A 19,946-nucleotide genomic window follows, 5' to 3' on the forward strand; every position below is an offset into this window, starting at 1 on the left:
TGACTTGGTCCCACGGATCTTGACACTGAGTTTCCACTGTATTTGAGAATCCCCGTAATGAATGGTGTACAACTGATCTCTATGAACACATTGTGAGTACACATACAGCCGAATAATCCGGACTGCAGTCAATCATTACCAATGAGGGTCTGCTTCCTGAAATGTGGCTGATGGGTGCTAATTCACATTAATGCTATCCACACCAGAAGAGCAAAGAAATGGATGTAATTCCAAGCAGGTGTCAATGATGTCCCCTGACTCGCCCGACTACTACATTCTAGGGAATTTTGTTAAATGACACTAAACATGACAATACACCCGACACTACACATGATAATACACATGACACTACACATGATAATACACATGACACTACTCATGATAGTACACAAACTGCACTACGCAGGAAAAGTAAAGAAACAGTTTTGACTCAAGGGAAGTGTACACCGTGTACCCTGACTTACCGCAATACTACAATAAGCATAAATTTTGTTACTTTCATATCATGACGTGAACACGACAACATTTATCTGAACTACCAATCCTCAAGTCAGTAAAGAACTCGACAATAGCACTGGCTTGGTCAACCAGAGGCCTGTGGCTACTAAAAATTGGTGTCGGGTCACAAATCAGCATTTGTTTGTTTGTTTGTTCAATATCCATCTGAGAAGATAGTTGGATAGCCCATATTCAGCTACAATAGCTGGTCTTCAATGGGGTCCAGTTGGATGTGAGGCTATGTCCTATCCCAGGGACAGAGAGTTTTGCCTCTAACTAGAGGGGATGGTATGCTTACACCCAACATTTCTCAGTGAGACTCGGGTATTGAACCTGGGTTTTTGGGATGAAGGCAGACTCGCTACCAACCGGGCCAACTCTCCGCAACGTGTGTTCTCTTACCTCTGAACTTCAATGGTCCCCAGTGTCTCGTAGGCAAAGTCACATCTACTGTCAATCTCAAGAGCTTTCTGGATCATTCGTATGGCTTGGTCGGGGTCCTTCTTCCATGCTAGATACAGCAGCCTGGTGATAATAAAAATGAATAGATAATTCAACATGGAGAATATGGTACCAAAAACTAAATAAGAATCTTATGAAAATGTTTACTGACACATCTAACACATCTCATTCTCCATGCTAGAATTAGTATAAAAAACGTAGACACAAATAAAGAAGTAGGAATATAAAAGCCAACCACATCATTAAATCCTGTATATAGTAGATAAAGACTTAGATCAATCTTTGATCAGGAGTAGATGTTCACAGGTCTATATCTCTATCACACTTTTTAACAACGGCAACTGCAAACATACAATAGCAGGTTGCTGCTGTCTATTATAGGCTGAGGTCTATAATAGACAGGTGGCCGCTAAGACAGGTTTGACTAAATAATGATGAAAAAATAGCATTCTCCATTGACCGCAAACTTAACTCTTCATGTGCCACGTTAGCACGCCCGACTCAGTCGAAAGCGTGCCAACTTCGCATATTCTGCTCAAACGCAAAAACCCACCCAAACCGATCGACAAATCGCCAAATGCCACAGTATAATGAAAATGTTTCATGTGATTCCATTCCTGTCACATGTAGGTTGCATTTTATACTATGACTGACTATCAAGCGGCGTTCCCCATTGGATTTGCTAGTGCTTACTTCTATTTGTGTGCAAAAGTCATGCCTCTATAATAATGTATCTCCACTAGTCATTTAAAAGAAATGTCATCATGGATTTGTCATACAGTTTACATCAAATCAAAACTTGGCATTCTCTCTACAAGTTTGTATATTGCATGTCCAGGGTAACAAAAATATGTAAAGATTATAGAGATTTGAAAAACAGAATGTTTTACCCAAAGCATAAACACATTGCTGTCTCAGAATAATGTGGCACACATGGTTTACACAATGACACATAAAGAGTTAATAGTCCAAAAAAATTCACCAAATTGATGTGGAAGGATTCAAGTATACTGTACCTCTATTTTGACATCTTCTCTTCAGCATGCATAACCTACCTTTGATGTGACATATTTTGCAGTTTGAAAAAATAACACTTGGTACTCTGTGACAACAACGTGCAAACAAAATTGTGGAAATATTTTCTTTACCAGGCATCATGCCCATGTGATTTCATACCACACACAGTGATGCTTGTAACAATTTGCCAGCAGACAGAATATCTGCTTTCACTTCGGGTGATATACTTCTCAGTCATTACAAACCGATATATCACAGATGATCAATCATGTGATAATTTCCAATTTGACGGTAATCTTGTAATGGGAGAATAATGCACTCACCCGCGATGGACATACGCTGTAGGATTATCTGGCTCTAGTGCTATCGCTTTCAGGTAATTTTCATCGGCCTGCTGGAATTGTCCTTGATCATTCAGAGACTAACATGGACAAAACAAACACACATTTCACGTAAGATACAATGGAAATTGATTGTCATTATCACATCTTCGCCGTCATCATCACAATTGTATTTATCATGGCTCCAATCATCAAATCAAATCAAATCAAATCATCATCCTAATCTTCGTCACAACGATCATAGTCATCAGATTTAATATTTTTCACTGTATCATCACATCATCGTCTTCATCATTATCACCACCAACATCATTTTCATACTGTACAAGCTGTTATTTTCATGAGGGTTTAATTTTCGCGAATTTCGCAAATCTCAGTCGGCCCGCGAATTTAACAACCTGCGAAAATGTTACCATGCGCTTTTTAATTGATAGTAATGCGCTTATGTAAGCCTCTGTGTCATTTCCAAAAAACAACATCTCGCAAAAATGTCTCACCTCCTCATTCGCGAAAATATATGTATGCAAAAGTAACAGCGTATACAGTAATCATTATCAGCAACAAAATCCACATCTGCTTCATCATCATAATCACCACCACCAACACATCATCATCATCTTCATCTTAGTTAGTATCATCACTCTTCTTCATCATCATCATCATCATCATCATCATCATCATCATCATGTTTTTATTGCTCAAGGTACGTAATACTAATAGTCTTCATCTCAGTATTGATTCAGCAGCATTGAGCACATTCACATCTCCAAACTGTGTTAGCCTGGCTCACTTGAGCATATTCTTAATCATCATCAAAAATTTCCACTGTCCTCAGTTTCTACTACTGGAGGTAAAATTCTTCATTTCACTAAATTTGTCAGCACTGAGAACATTTGCATCTCCATAAAATGCATCAGCCTGGCTCATTTGAGCATAATCTTAATCTTCATCATCAATCTTTATCTGCATAAATTTTTACTACTCCAGGTAATATTCTCCATCTCACCAAGTCCTGCCACACTGAGAATATCATGCATCTTTGTCAATATAAACAATATTTGCATCTTCAAACTAAACCCGTTGATGACAGGCTGAGTATGCTACAACACGCATTTCCCATAGACACCTGCCTTAGTATACTCGGGACTCGTCTTCAACGGGTTCAAACTTAATATGATGGCTTATCTGAGCATAATCTTAACCATATCATTACTCTTTATCACCATCAGTTGCTAATACTTGAGGTAATATCCTTGTCCAACTGGACTCTGCAGAAGCGAGAAAATTTGAATCTCTACTCGCATCAGCCCGATGGCTCACCTGAGCGTAGAGGGCGAAGGCCTCGGCGCACTGGGCAAACTGTTTACAGCAATCCTCCAGCGACTTCACAGCTGCCTGCATCTGCATGGGGCTCTGTACGAGGACCGAGAGGCGGTACTTGGCGTAGCAGTGCTGGGCGTGGGCCAGGGCAAAGTCCGGGCTGAGCTGGCCGCACTTCTCAAAGTCCTCCACTGCCTTGTCCACCTTCTCTAGCAACAGCAGAAGCTGGAGTGCAGATTAAGAAAAGCGTAAGTCTAATAACTATACAAGCATACTTAAAAAATCCTCTGCTAAACTTAATCAGAATTTAAACAAATCAGGGGAAAAAAATAAGTGATCGATCTTGCACTTATCTACCATGCAAATTAACCCGTTAAGGACAGGCCGATTTTGACACGCATTTCCCATAGACACTTGCCCGAGGATACTTTGGACTCGTTTAACGGGTTAAGAAAACCTCTAATACAACAAGTAAAGTAAATACATACCTGTTATGACAAACATGTACCTGAGTGTAAACAATTAAGCTGTCACATAAATTTCGGAACAGAGTCAGTATGAAGAAAAAAGAAAATACGAAAGAAGACTAAGCTGAAAAAAAAAGCACTGCACGAACCAACAATCAGTCATCTACATAATATACACATTAACCTTATCAATACAAAGGAAATGTGTTTTGCAAAGAGGGTGCATCTGTAGGTACTAGGCTTTCTTTGTTTTACTCTTTTATTCTGTTTTAGTTTTGTTTTGTTTTTTGCTGTTACTGTCCACGAGTAAGATTGTGTGCCCGTTCTGTATTATAACACTGAGCAAAAAAAGACGCCAGGCTAGTTCTTCTTTTTCACTCAGTGTTAATAATACATGTTACATAGATTGAGCATGATCTTTCACACTATTTGATCAACAGCAAATAAATAAATAACGAAATAACTAAATAAATGAATGAATGAATGAATGAATGAATGAATGAATGGATGAATGAATGAATGAATGGATGAATGAATGAATGAATGAATGAATGAATGAATGGATGAATGAATGAATGAATGAATGGATGAATGGATGAATGAATGAATGAATGAATGAATGGATGAATGAATGAATGAATGAATGAATGAATGAATGAATGAATGAATGGATGAATGAATGAATGAATGAATGAATGAATGAATGTATGGATGAATGAATGAATGAATGGATGAATGAATGAATGAATGAATGAATGAATGGATGAATGAATGAATGAATGAATGGATGAATGGATGAATGAATGAATGAATGAATAGATGGATGAATGAATGAATGAATGAATGGATGAATGAATGAATGAATGAATGAATGGATGAATGAATGAATGAATGAATGAATGGATGAATGAATGAATGAATGGATGAATGGATGAATGAATGAATGAATGAATGAATGGACGAATGAATGAATGAATGGATGAATGAATGAATGAATGAATGGACGAATGAACGAATGAATGGATGAATGAATGAATGAATGTATGGATGAATGAATGAATGAATGAATGAAGGAATGTATGAATGAATGAAGGAATGTATGGATGAATGAATGAATGAATGAAGGAATGTATGGATGAATGAATGAATGAATGAAGGAATGTATGGATGAATGAATGAATGAATGAATGGATGAATGAATGAATGAATGAATGGATGAATGAATGAATGAATGAATGGATGAATGAATGAATGAATGAATGGATGAATGAATGAATGAATGGATGAATGGATGAATGAATGAATGAATGGATGAATGAATGAATGAATGGATGAATGAATGAATGAATGTATGGATGAATGAATGAATGAATGAATGAAGGAATGTATGAATGAATGAAGGAATGTATGAATGAATGAATGAATGAATGAATGAAGGAATGTATGGATGAATGAATGAATGAATGAAGGAATGTATGGATGAATGAATGAATGAATGAATGGATGAATGAATGAATGAATGAATAAATGAATGAATGAAGGAATGTATGGATGAATGAATGAATGAATGAATGAATGAAGGAATGTATGGATGAAGGAATGTATGGATGAATGTATGGATGAATGAATGAATGAATGAAGGAATGTATGGATGAATGAATGAATGAATGAAGGAATGTATGGATGAATGAATATATGAATGAAAGAATGTATGGATGAATGGATGGATGGATGGATGAATGGATGAATGGAGGATGAACGAATGGATGGATGAATGAATGAATGAATGAATGAACAAGCAAATAAATAAAACTAGAAAAGTCGCTACAGCGACTGGTTATACCCCCGCCAAACAACATTTCATAAGCTTTGGTCAAAAAACTGAGGAAGTAGTTAAATCCGCAAGATCTTTCCTTGATCTTCTGCCATTAATATGCCGTTACCATGGCAATGTACTTTCGGGTACTGTCAAAAAATGCGTCTTGCACATCTACAACCAAAGGCACACATCTGTACCAAGTTTCATGGAAATTGGGCAAAAACTGAGGAAGTAGTTTGCAACACAAAATTTTCCATCATTTTGGCTCATAATATGTGAGCTGTTACCATGGCAACATACTTTTTGTCACTGTCAACAAATGTGTCATGCTGACCTATATCCTAAGACAAACATTCAATATGAATTCCATGAGAATTGGAAGAACACTGATGAAGCAGTTTTGCCATGAAGCATTTTGCCCTATATTTTACCAATAACATGCCGTTACCATGGCAACGCACTTTTTGCCATTGCGGAAATATGTGTCTTGCACATTAACATATTCAGATGAACATCTGTACCTAATTTCATAAAAATTGATCAAAAACTGTGGGAGGAGTTCGCGACACAAGATTTGTACCCATTTTTGCCCATAATATGCAGTTACCATGGCAACGTACTTTTGGGTACTGTCAAAAAATACGTCTTGCACATCTACAACCCAAGGCACACATCTGTGCCAAGTTTTATGGAAATCGGTTGAAAACTGAGGAAGTAGTTCGCGACGCAAGATTTGCAACGGACCGATCGCCCGACCGACCGCCCGCCCGCCCGACCGACCGTCCGCTGATTCCTATATGTGTATTTTTCCAATACTGCAGAGATTTAAGGTGATTAAGTTTGATTAGCCCTATTTCAAAAATTAAACATAATTAAGACTTAAAACTTTCAGGATATGTAGCCCACATATATGAGAGACAGTGGAGATAAAATCATATGAAACCTTACATTTTTCATGTATATTTTAAACAATATGCCTTAAAAATTGGCCATTTTTGGACACCAAATTTGTGACATGATTAGTACCCCTAAGATCAAATGCATCACACTCAACTAAATTATATATTTCTATAAGTGTTTTTGACTGATCTTATTCCAGAACATGCCTATTTGGAATGACATGTAAAGAAAATCCTGTTAATAAACCTTTTTCATTCCTAAAATGCCATTATAAACAGTGCGTAACGCGTGTTACGCTTGGTGTCCACGCGACAACCGTTACACAGAGATCCTAGAAAAGGTTGATCGGAATTCTGAAAATCAATGCATTTTTGCTGTTTTAATGAGCTCAATGGGGGATGAAAAATATGTGACTTTTGTTCCAAAATATTTACATCTTTATGTCAAAATTAACAATGGTAAATCAACAATTTTTTGGTGTCCAATGTAACCACCGTTACACATGAAGATTTGATCTTTTATTTTGTACATTTCCAATACTATTTACTGGCCTTTCTGATTTTTCTGAGTTCCTTTCCAGGATAGGTATCCAAAAGAAAAGAATATAAATTATATAAAATATTTGGGAAGAAACTATTTGCCTCTTTCTCTTTCGTGTCCAATCGCGACGCGCGTTGCGACACGCGTTATGCATATTTGGAAAATGCCTAAATAAGTACAAACAGTAAAATTCTGCACTGTTATCACAATACATTAGTTACATTATTAACAAATCAAGTTCATGAATATTTTGTGATCAACAATATGTGTTTAAAATTATTTTCAATATTCTATGTAACGGATGTTACATAGGACACCAAGCATTTTCAATGGATTTCCCTATAGGAATGTACACAAAATAACATTTTTCTGATTTAATTTTTTACAGAGCTTTTTTGTGCACTATCTCTCTGTACAACCCTGAATATCAAGAAGTCACTATTCATTAAAATGAAGCTTATTTTGAGGTCATTCTAGTGGAATTTAATTTGTAGTACAATGTCACACTTTTGGTTGCAGTATTGTAAAACTACACATATACCCCCTTCAAACTTCGTTTGGCGGGGGTATAAAAAAAAATAAAACCCTTGTCACTATCCTAATTGGTTTGCTCCAAGAGCAGGGCTTCTAGATGGATCCTTGTTGTATGTCATCTTATCTCACTTTTGGTTGGGGAAAGAAGAGGGGGGGGGGGGGGTCGCTCTCATATCTCACTCACCTGTCCTCTGTGGTGGTAGACATCGGCATTGTCGGGATCAATGATGACAGCTTGGCTAAAGTCCGTCATGGCCTCCAACTGGTTTCCTTCCTGCATGTGCATGCTGCCTCGCTTGATGAGTGCATTGGCCTTCAGCTGGGGATGGGGAAAAAGATAACAACACCCTAAACAATAAACAGAAAGCCCTCTGCAAAGTGTGCTGTTCATCCCGGGCTTTATAATACAAACTTGACCCACCCTCTCTGGCCTGCCCTTCAAAGTTAGCACACCAATAACTCTAGAACATTTTTTGTATGGTGCAGTCAATTGAGAACCGAAAGAACTCGACGCCTTTCACGTGACATACACGTAAATATCAACACACACATAAACATACAAACATAACAGCAGAAAAACAAAAATGATGGAATTTCAGTTACATTCATTCATGTTGCTTGTCGAGGTTTGCTGAGCAATGTTGTGTATAACATACTGTCCCCTGTAATATCAAAAAGGAAAAACACTCTGTTCCTCGGATAGGACATTAAATGCAGGACATGTATGATAGTTAACCACAACCTACAGACGTAAAAGATCTCACTTCACTTATTCATCACAAAGACCAGAGTGCTAACCCGCTGAAATGGTCCACTCCACCACATCCAAACCTGAAAACAGGCTAATGATGCAGACCCTCCTGGTGAACTAAAGGTGACTAGCAATAGTCAGCAAACTGTATCAACCAGGCACATTGCTCCATAAGGAGAAGAAAGTTTTTTCCATGAATGAATAATACTTGTAGCAACAACATTCATAATATCAGATTGTGGTGATGATGTCACAAAGACAATAATAATGGAAATGTACTCAGATGTATACAACTTAAAGGGATGGTATACTTTTTGTTGAGGCAAGGCTTCAGGTTTCCAACTTTTTCGATGATTTTTTTTTTTTTTTTTTTTTTTTTTATAGATAATTAGAAACCTCCTATGAAATATAAAATTGCATGAAATTCTGCATGTAATTCTAATTGCATGTAATTCCAATGTAATGAAATTGCATGTAATTCTAATTGCATGTAATTCTAAGAGGAATTCAAATTTCACTTGGTTCTGAAAATGACTGAGATATCCAAATTAAAGCAATCCTAATAAAAGGTGGGAGCCACTTACATTAGGATCACTTTGTTTTTGAATATCTCAACCATTTTAAAAGTGATTTCCATTAAATAAACTGAATTCTTCTCAGAACTGCATGCTCTTCAACATTTCATAGAGTAGTTTCTAATTATCTTGCAAAATGTTATAAGCTGAATTCTCACCTCAACAAATACTAAGTTAAACCATCCCTTCAAATGTGGAAATAAAAATTACAGTGTATCATCCTTCACAACACATTTTCCATTCCACTGAAATATGTAGCAATGATTTCTTCTTCTTCTTTTTTTTTTTTTTTTTTTTGGGGGGGGGAAGGGTTGTTCTTGCAAAATTAATGACTAAAATCAAATAAATGATATTCCTACAAATAAACCACAAAAAGCTACAAGTGACAGGCAATCACATATGAACTGATGCAGGTTCAATGACATTTGCTACTGCGACAATTGCTCCCACAAAATATCTGCACACTAAGCTAACACAAAGTTTCTTACTACAAACGTATTTTAAACTATCCCTAATCCTAATCCTTACATCAAACTAAACCAAAAACTCTATCACAACCCTAACCTTTAGTCCTCTGAGAAAATAAGACTGGAGCATTTGTTGCAGCTGAACTTCCCTACACTCACCTTTTTATCTGCCTCTGGCAGTCTGATGACTTGATCCAGGTCAGGCCTGGCTAGCAACCCTTGACCTTTGAGGAGGTAAAAGGTCGCCCTCATGAGCAGCGCCTCCGGTGCCTTTGACCCCCCGCTGTTGATCTCATCTGTGCAGGCGTCGATGATGGAATCAAAGTGGCCCACCTTGAAGCAGTATTTGGCTTTGGCGTATCCAGTACTGGTGATAAGAGTGTAATAAGCCAGTTCAGAGTTAAAGGGATCGTATAGTTTTGGTCGAGACCTAATGTCAGGTTTAATAGCATTTTCTGGTGAGATTAGGATTATCAGGATTACTAGGATCTATTTGTTTTTCCTTTTTTTTTTTTTAAAGATATCTCAGTCATTTTAAAACCGATTTTCATCAAATAAACTTTTGAGTCCCCTCAGAATGGTATGCTCTTTAACATTTCATAGAGTGGTTTCTAAATATCTCGCAAGACATTACAAGCTAAATCCTCACCTCAACCAGGACTGTAGAGTCCCTTTAAGCTTGCGCATGAGCGTAAAAAGGTCATTCCTACCGACAGACATGCTGGCTTCAAAATTCACTGTAGTAAGCATCTATGCCAGCATGATTATTCATGTTTTACATCCACATGAATATATACGGTACATGCCTGTACATCTGCCTTACAGCAAGCCTGGTATTTGGTAAATTTTGATACAACAATGTAAAAATTCAGGTCTCAAAATTACTGCATTATCTACACAAAATCTGACCGCAATTATCAGGCCCTCTCTTATCCACACACCTCTCTGTAGATTATCTAGACAGCTCCAAGCAGTGAAGACAAAAAAAAAAAAAAATGCAAACATAATAAAAAAATCCGCAAAGCACACACAATTCATTATTGACAGTCCCTGCAGAAACCAGAAACAGGTAATTTAACAGTAAAATATTTCAATTCTATGACTATGATTTTCAGTTGCTGGCATAAATTACACTACTGTTGCGGTGTACACTACCCACGTAGCTACCACTTGGTTGGCTGCCTACTTGTATTCAAACATTATTTCTCCCATATTCAGCCAAATCGCATATATCCAAACGGGCCCCAGTCCCCACATGGCCAGATAAAAGAGGTTGGACTGAATAAATTTACTTAATTACCTCCGCCAAGGGAGGAGGTAATATTTTCATTGGCATTGGGTTGTTTGTTCGTTGGTTTGTTTGTCTGTGTGCAAAATATTTCAAAAAGTTGTGAATGGATTTGGATGAATCATACGGGAAAGGTTGAGAATGACACAAGAAACAGATGACTAAATTTGGTAATGGATTTTCGATATTTTGGCAGGTAGGGTCAGTGAACATTTTTTGAGGTTTTCATACGTGTACTAAAGTGCTTGCTCTAGTTTCTGCTAGGGTGGCGAGGCGCCGCACAGGTGGAACTCGATGACGTAACAAAAGACATAGAGAAACCGGGCGATTTTTAGCATGCATATGTAAGGGTGGAAATCACTGATCTCTATGGAAAAACAAGATTAGTGGTGGAAATGAGCTGCTTTTGGCATTTTGGTTAATCAGGTAGAAATTTTCCAGAGAAATCTGATCTATTCTCATAGTTTCCTGCAGAAAGTCTTTGAAATGGCACGAGAGGACGGCGCTAAAACATCACTCACCTTGAAAAATCTTCGGAGGAGCAGTAGTCCTCGTCCGTGGTGTTTGAGATGCCATCGTTGGAGAAGGAGGAGAAATAAGACCGGATGAACTGTCCGGAAGGCAGACATGGAACCCTCTCCTACAAGATAGGCAGTAACAACCATGAAATTTGCATTTTAAGACTCTACCAAGCCAACACATGATGATCATAATGTATGTACCATCAAAAAAAAAAAAAAAAAGTTTTTACACAAAAGACAGTTCCTGGCCATAATTCTGCTTAGACAGTTCACTGAGGATATGTTATTTAATGTAATGTTGAAAAAAACAAATTGGGAAATATCTATTTTTTTCATGGGAGGAAGGCTAAAGGACAGTTTTGAGGGTCAGAAGTAAAAATTAATGATAGTCAGAGTAACATGTCATCAAGTGTTAACTTGCTAAACCATCCTTTGAACATTAAACTGCCAAATGTACTCCAGCTTTTAAACATTAAAAGTCCCTAAATATCACAGCTTTGTTTACAGAGTAATAGCAGACAATCCATTTGTCTTTCCTTTTAGATGACTGTCATGAACTGTGGTCTTCGCTTAATGGAAGAAATGAGTAAACATTTCCATGCTCATATTTCACATGTTCTCCCACATCCCCCTTACTTGGCCAGATATACTGACTTTTACAGCTGTAACAGGAAGTAAGACTACAATACTGAAAAATCTGTTATTTTATCCAAGGCTGTAATTTTTTTTTGAATTTTGCAAAACACTGTTGGGCATCCAATTTGGCCACACCCAATATTAGGGACTTTTCAATTGTGTGGATGTGGCCGCCTTTCTCATACAAGAGCAGTTCCAAGTTGCTGCAGCCCACTGGTCACGTCCGCGGTATTATCACCCATTTTGATTTTCAGTGCACGCCGTTCATACATGTACGACGTACTGCTATGACCTCATGGCCCCTTCCCCTCCAGCGGGCTGGCGACTGGCGCGCAGAGTGATGACGCCACTCACGTGCTGAATCAAGGTGGTCGTGTAATCCTTGGAAGACGTGTTTAATTCTGGCGCTGGACATGCTGGAGAACATGGAGCATGTGCAGTTCCTTATTAAATTTAATACTGCAACATCTATGTCCAGGAGATGAAATTGAAAAGTCCCTATATAGCCACCTGATCTTGATCACATAAAATTTATGGACAGGCATCAGCGCAATTATGATAGCCTCGCAGTAAAATCGTGGAAAACAACATCTCACAAAAATGTTTGTGACCGCTTCATTTGCAAAAGACCATTATTGTTCGCAAATATAACAGCTTTTACACTTGAGTCTAACCGTTGGAAGATACTAACCTGGTACTTCTCATGAGCTTTCTCCTTGCCTATCTCCTTCAGCATCTTGTCGGCTAGCATCATGCCCTGCTGGTGGGTGAACCCTTCTAGGAGGCACACCGCTGTGGCATCTACAGTTTGCAACAACGGGACAGTGACATGAAGAAATGATAACAGTCTCTCTGTATCCCTCCTTTTGTGCAATACATTCAAAAGATCTCACAAAAATTTACAAGTAGGAAGTCATGTTAGCATAACAGATGTTAATGGTTGGTACAACATGTATTACAAAATTGTAGTGTTGTTTCTTCAAATCAACAAATTCTTGTGTTGAGAAAGCAGACACTCACAAAGACTGAAAAAGCACCTCAAAAGGGTGCACATCACAAGTTTGAGTTCCACTTATCATACAGGCCAAGAGTCAATACAGCCCACTAGTCATATAGCATTTCAGAATTCAGTCTGGAACGGGTTAAAGTTTAGCCGTGTGAACTTACCTTCAAGACACTGTATCTTCTGGTTCATCATCTCGAATGCTTTGGCCCGTCTGAACAGGGCCTTGACGTATCTGTTGTTCAACTCTAAGGCTTGGTTGCAGTCATCCACCACCTGCGCATAATTTTTCTGCATGGGAGAAGAAAATTACAATAAATAAATGACTGGGTAAATATCTACTTTCTTAGCATTATTCTTACCCCTAGAAAACACAATAGCAAGCTACAGATCTGCAACACAAACACCAAAGACACTAATACACAAATACTGTAAAAGTGGATATTTTCGCGGGACTAGTTTTTCGCGCTCGGCCAGGCTAGAAGAGATTCGCGTGGTTTTAATTCCGTGGAATCAAGACATCAACTCCTGGAACAAATGGCAAGCAGAAATATTTGCGTGCTTTTATTTTCGCGCTAGTTTCTGTTTGCGCAAAATGTGCGAACATTTCAACACCGCAAAAATGTCCACTTTTACAATAGGCAAAAATGGTGTTCTGCACAGTTGTTTCCATAGTCTAACCCAGGAAGAGGCGTTGTCCTAGCGTTCACACCGCAGATCTAAAGCTCGCTGTTATCATCAGGATGAGGAGAAAAAAGACATTTGCTCTTAATGATCACTGTTGATGTTGTCAAATACCATACACTTATATGCTGTGTTTAACTTTGCCTAATATTTCTATGCCTTTTTCATTCTATTACCCTGTACACATGATGGGGAAAGGAAGACAATACAATGTAAGGGAAAGACATGATATTTTACAGCATTGCTCAAAACATATCCATACAGCCAGTAGGCATAACATTTGACACATGTTGACCTTCTTCTTTTTTGATGGGGGGGGGGGGTTCTTTTTTAATACAAAGGAAACTTACAAAAAGAATGTATGAATTTTCATCACCAATTTACTGCTACAACAAAGGCATGTTTACTTGGGAAATGAAGTCATTATCTTCAAGCTCCTAAGTCATGGAAGAGGAAGTAAGTAGCAAAAGGAGATCTCTCTAAAGATGGATAAATAAAATTGACAATAACATAGTACGCACTATTTGTATCAGGGTCATGTTGGGTTTTTCATCCATGAAATACCTTGAAGTTTAAACATCAAATGCACTTCTTTCTACCCAAGCTGAAAACTTTGGACAATTCTATGCAAAAATATGCAAGAAGAAATATCTGCACATAGTGTTTGCTACCATTTTGTACATTCTAAATAAGGAGCAGATTGACATTTGAAATTTGGAGGTCCTCGTAGTTTAAGCCTTTTTAATTTGCTAGAAATGTCATAACAAATGGGAAGATAAGAATTTAAGCATCCTATTCCTATTTCTAAAGTGTCTGTGCTATGAAAGATGACATCAGCGTCTCACTGGAAATCTTGATAATACCTGAAATTTGCGTCAAGATCTACATGTATCTGACTATTATGCCATGCTACAGTATGTGAGCACTGCAGTGTTCCACAAGGTGACATGACATTTGCTCCACTGACAATTGTTCCAATAGTATTTTCTCCCAGGACTTAGGGTCAGGGTTAGGGTTGTGATAGGGGCAATTCTGCAATGTAGGTGGACATGACATGGATTAAAGAAATGTGCCTCTTTATTTTACTCTTTAATTTAGGTATCAACTAATGCTATGGATGTTCACCAATCATTAAGGTCTTTCAAATTCAGTAGATTTTATTTTTCATATTTATTGGTTTTGCGAGATCTAAAACCATCATTTAAAATGTACATGTGGGACTGGGGATGCTGAAATTCACTTAAATGCAAGTTACAATGGGTTCCTTTAAAAAATTTTCCTCAAAGTTTTGCTTAAGAAGTCATGTGACATTTTGTCAATTACAAAAGGGTGAAATGAAGGTCTGCGGAATTACTCCGGACAAATGTAACGTTACTAACTGCAACGTAACTAACCATGCTTTTGGGGGTCTAGCGAATACATTATCGGTCGAACTGCTAAAAATATTTTCGAGAACATTTGTCATTATGCAATAATTGAAATTAATGCAACATTTTGTTTGAAGTACCTTTAATTTTTGTACACTTTTTGTTACAAGACATTGATTTTTTTTTTGTCATGTCCTTTTTTTCGTAACGTTACAAACCAGCCCTTTAAGTTGCTATAGCAATTCTAATATTCATTGGATTGTATTCATTCTTTTCTATATCATAAACCTGGGAAGGATGAACATGTTTTTATCACGATTTTGACTTGAAATGAATAAATGGTGATTCAGTAGTAAAAATAAATATCTAATTTTGTTTAAATGTAACGTTACTAACCGCAGAATTGCCCATAGGGTTTTATGTTTGGCTTGGTAAGGAGGACTAGGGGTACATGTACAGTGTAGGTTTATGTTCGTGGGTAGAATTTATGTTTTGCTTGGCTTTCACAAATTTCACAGGAGCAATTTGTTACCTCCTTTCCCTATCCCCCCCCCCCCCCCCCCCCCCACCATCCCGCACCATCCCCCCAATCATCTTACCATCTGTTCCTGGGCAGCCGCCTTGTTCTGGTAGAAGGTGGCAATCTCCTTGGTCTTGTCCTTGGGGCAGATATCGATGGCCTGGGTGTACAGCTTGATGGCCTGCTCATAGTGGCCGGCCTTGAAGAACTTGTTCCCTCGCAGCTTAGCAGACTGGGCTTGCTCCTCTGGGCTCTGCATGGGGGGAAACGTAATACATGTAAAATGTATTCACTCTTCACGTGCCATGGTGGAAACCCCCAAGTGTGCCACATTTAATTCTGACACTCTAACATAGTCATGCTTTGAGAAACCTTTATGTTTTTCAAATCTATGTAACTTTTATAGACTTCTGTTGTAAACACTAAACATGTAGAGACCAAAGCTGTGAAGAAAATGCAAAGCTTTGCTTTGATGTAGTGTGTATGACAAATCTACAATGTATGATTGTTTTTCTTTCAGATGACCAGTAGCTATAGATTACTGTAGAGGAATGGATTTTGTACACAAAACAGTGACAGAAACTTAGAATTTACTCCCAAATCAGGTAAGGAAAACCGCTCGATAATCTGTCACCATATAAAAGGCAAGCTACATGTACTTGTACATGTGGCAGAATAAATCATGAGAAATGCTTTCATTGTACTGTGTAGTTTTACAACTGATCGATTGGTTTGGCGGGTTTGTGCATTTGATGACATAAATGGTATCCCGGGGTACCAAATAAAAATTGGCCATTTTGTTGAATTATTTATTTTTTTTTACAAAGGGTGTACCCTGGGTGCCAAAAAGAGGAAATTATTTTGGTGCTGGAGCTAGCGCGTGCTATCCGCTGCACTGCACTGCACTGAAGCATACGCTAGTGGTAGCACAGCGTGCCATGCATGCATAGTATAACATGCAGTGGCATATCACATGGGAATGACTAAAGTATGTGTACACGCACACACAGTGCATGCATTTTTCTCTGGCTGTCCTCGAGTGGACGTGAGGTGGCGCTACACAACGCAGTACCCCGGAGTACTACGGTACCCCGGGGTAACGTGTGATGCATCATTTGAGCAGAACTGTATATGGGAACTTGGCACACCGTTGACTGAGTAAGGCATGTGAATGTGGCACATACAATGTAAAGGCCCGAATTCACGAAGGTGGTACAAATGAAACCATGGTCTAAACCATGGACAAAAACCATGGAGCGCCAAGTGTCAAACGGAATATTTCGTTACGAAATTGGTCATTTCGTCGACAAAATGACTGTTTCGTTAACGAAATTATCATTTCGTGGACGAAATGTTCATTTAGTTACAACATGTTGTCATTTCTTTACAAAATAATCATTTCATCGACGAAATGACGGATTTCGTAGCGAAATATCCCATGCGACACTTGGCATTCCATGGTTTTTGTCCATGGTTTAAACCATGGTATCATTTGTACCACCTTCGTGAATTCGGGCCAAAGATTTAAACAAAGGAAAACAGAAATGAAAAGAGTATCATACAGGATCCTCACAGGAAATGGTCTCATCTGATGTAAAATACCTGTACCACTGGGTATTGGGAACAGAAAGTATTCACTTGCTGTCGAATTTATTGAAAAGACAGGCTGTGAGTGAATCAACTCTTTCATGCAAATAATGAAAATAAACATGGCAGACATTCAGATATTTACAGAGTTCTGTATATAACGTTTATCCAACATTGTTACTTTTTTTCTTGTTACCCCCCCCCCACAAAAAAAAATAATAATAATAAAAGCAAAGAAACACTCTTAAATCATTGAAAATGTCAATCAGAGATCTTGATCATTTGACAATAAACTGGTGAAGTCGAGCAGCCACTAAAGCGGAAGGCCTATTTAAACGAGAACTGTCTGTAACGGTTAAAACCAGAAATTGTTTATGAACCTTTCACAAATTTAACAAGGATCAGAAGGATCCAAAAAGATTCTGCATATGGTATAGTAATAACAAATGCAGTCTTGTCACTGACTTTGTCTAACACGTTAGGCCTTCTCAGCGCCTAGATCTTTTGGCTTTCTAACGTTAGACCCTAGCCTGACCAGACGCCAACACTTGTTGTGTACAGCGACTGGGCTGTGTACCATGCATGTTGTAATCCTTGTATGTTGCTGTTATGAATGCCACCGCACTGCACTGGCAACTTGCGAAAGTGGTGAACATGGTGAAAAATGCAGTCTGGCAAAACAGCGTAAAGTCAGCCTTGCTTCATAGATTAGAACTAGGGCCTAACGTTAGATCTAGTGAAGCTCGGAACTGGTAGTGTTGTGTCAGGCATGGGTCATCATGACCAGCATTTATGTTATGATCATGATGATACTAGCCCAGTTGGGCCAGGTCGATACACCGGCCATACCCATGCCCATGATGCCACTCTGTACGTCTCTGGCCTGCCGACGGGGTTTCGTACCTGTTCCACGCTGTTCTGTCCCGCATCTCCCTCGCCGCCACTAGCAACTTTTCCATCGGCTTTCTTCCCTTCATTCTCCTTGGAATCATCTGAGCTTTTCGGCTTTCCCTTGCTGAGATAGTAGGCTCCGTAAGCCAAGCCAGCAACAGCTATCGGGGCTCCAACAGCCAGGCATATCTGCCATTTCGACCAGCCCACATCGCTGCTGGGTTTACTGCTCGCTGCCATCTTGGAAAGATGATGGGCCACAAGTGGTTTACTACTCACTAGATGCACGCCTTGTGTGTCTCCTCGTCATACGTATTGGAGGGGGAGCTACTCTAAACGCACAATCCTACGTAAGCTAAATCGACTCATGGCGTAATAGTGCACGTACAACACGGTGGTGCCCAACGTGTGTCGCGCAAGCGGCGTGCAAAAATCCGCGAATCGACCTGACTGGACCCCACGCATACAGCTCTGCCGAAGGTCAAAATCATCTTGATTAGGCGGGGCGAGGTCTCAGAGCAGAGCACCATATTACACACTCCAAGCGCGATCATTCAAATCAAAATTACGTCGAATTCTCTTTTTCATACACTCACCATAATGACATTTAACACCGTTTTCTTCACATGGGATTCCTAAAGAATCTTAAACGGTATATAGAATTAAATAAAATCATTTTTTTTTTTTTTTTTTTTTTTTTTTTAATAATGTGCCTGCCTGCATGTTGCAGCTTTGGTTGAGATTGGGCTTGTTTTCAACATTTTTCTTGTTTGCGAAATGTAACCTCTTATGAAGTATGCAGAAAGACCATAGGTATACCATTTTAATTGGAATTCAAAGTTCGATTTTTTTTCTTCTATAATGGCTAGGGTAGATCTACCCAAAACCAATTGGTCCTAATAAAAGGTGGGACTCATCTTTATAGGGCCACTTTGTCTTGCTTCGAAAATATTTCAGCCATCTCAAAGACAAGGATTTTCGTCAAATAAACTTATTTCACAGGACCGGCGCAGCCGTGGGGGCTGTGGGGGCTCGGGCCCCCACACATTTTGTGCACCATACAAAGGAATACATAAGGTGTCATCACTTTGTTTGCTCATGAAACCCGGAAGTGGGCCCCCACACTTTTGAAAACACTACGCCGTTCCTGTTTCAACCACTTCTCTTAAAATGTTGGTTTATATGTTTCATGGTCTAATTATTTCACAAAAGATAACATAATCTGAACGCCCATCTCACTGACAAAATTATATTTCTTTAGATTATTATCATGCATTGGCGGATCCAGATCGAGGGGAGGGGGGTGCAGCGGGGGCGCGCCCCGATTTATTATTTTTTTTTTAAACAAAAGAAGTAAAAAAAAGGGGGGCGTGCGCCCCTTTAATTTTGTAAAGGCGCTTCCCCGTATTCCTAGATCCATCCCTGTTATGGACCCTTATACACACACAAAATTATAGGCCTTTTACTACATATCTTTATGATAGAATATGAACATTGTCCTCAATTTCTATGGAAGCAACCAAAAAAGGAGAAATAAAAGGGGGAAGGGAGAAAACCAGGCTAATCGATCAAATGCCAAAACAAAAATATTTTCTTACGTGCCAGCTAGAAATCAGATATTGATAAATAAATGACAGGATCTGACTTATTAATCACTTAATATAGGCCTATTATGCCCCACTTAGTCATCACTCGTGTACATAATTTGCAATAGATCTGTTATTATACCTGCAATTTTGTCTATACACCTACCGTAAA

At 38.6% G+C, this 19,946-nt stretch overlaps 1 protein-coding gene across 1 annotated transcript in view; it reads right to left on the reverse strand.

Moving 5' to 3' along the window:
- The window catches only part of LOC140229403 (mitochondrial import receptor subunit TOM70-like), a 31,595-nt gene extending 13,167 nt beyond the window's left edge, over positions 1-18,428 (reverse strand). The window contains exons 1-10 of the mRNA XM_072309656.1: positions 18,201-18,428; positions 15,790-15,963; positions 13,304-13,430; positions 12,828-12,937; positions 11,501-11,619; positions 9,851-10,058; positions 8,083-8,217; positions 3,639-3,863; positions 2,301-2,398; positions 901-1,023 (exon numbers count right to left, since the gene is read on the reverse strand). Of these exons, the coding sequence (XP_072165757.1) occupies positions 901-1,023; positions 2,301-2,398; positions 3,639-3,863; positions 8,083-8,217; positions 9,851-10,058; positions 11,501-11,619; positions 12,828-12,937; positions 13,304-13,430; positions 15,790-15,963; positions 18,201-18,428 (1,547 nt within the window). The remainder of the gene's footprint in view (positions 1-900; positions 1,024-2,300; positions 2,399-3,638; positions 3,864-8,082; positions 8,218-9,850; positions 10,059-11,500; positions 11,620-12,827; positions 12,938-13,303; positions 13,431-15,789; positions 15,964-18,200) is intronic.
- Positions 18,429-19,946: the final 1,518 nt, after the last annotated feature.

The sequence above is a fragment of the Diadema setosum genome, chromosome 6 (assembly GCF_964275005.1).
Source record: "Diadema setosum chromosome 6, eeDiaSeto1, whole genome shotgun sequence".
Lineage (NCBI taxonomy): Eukaryota > Metazoa > Echinodermata > Echinoidea > Diadematoida > Diadematidae > Diadema > Diadema setosum.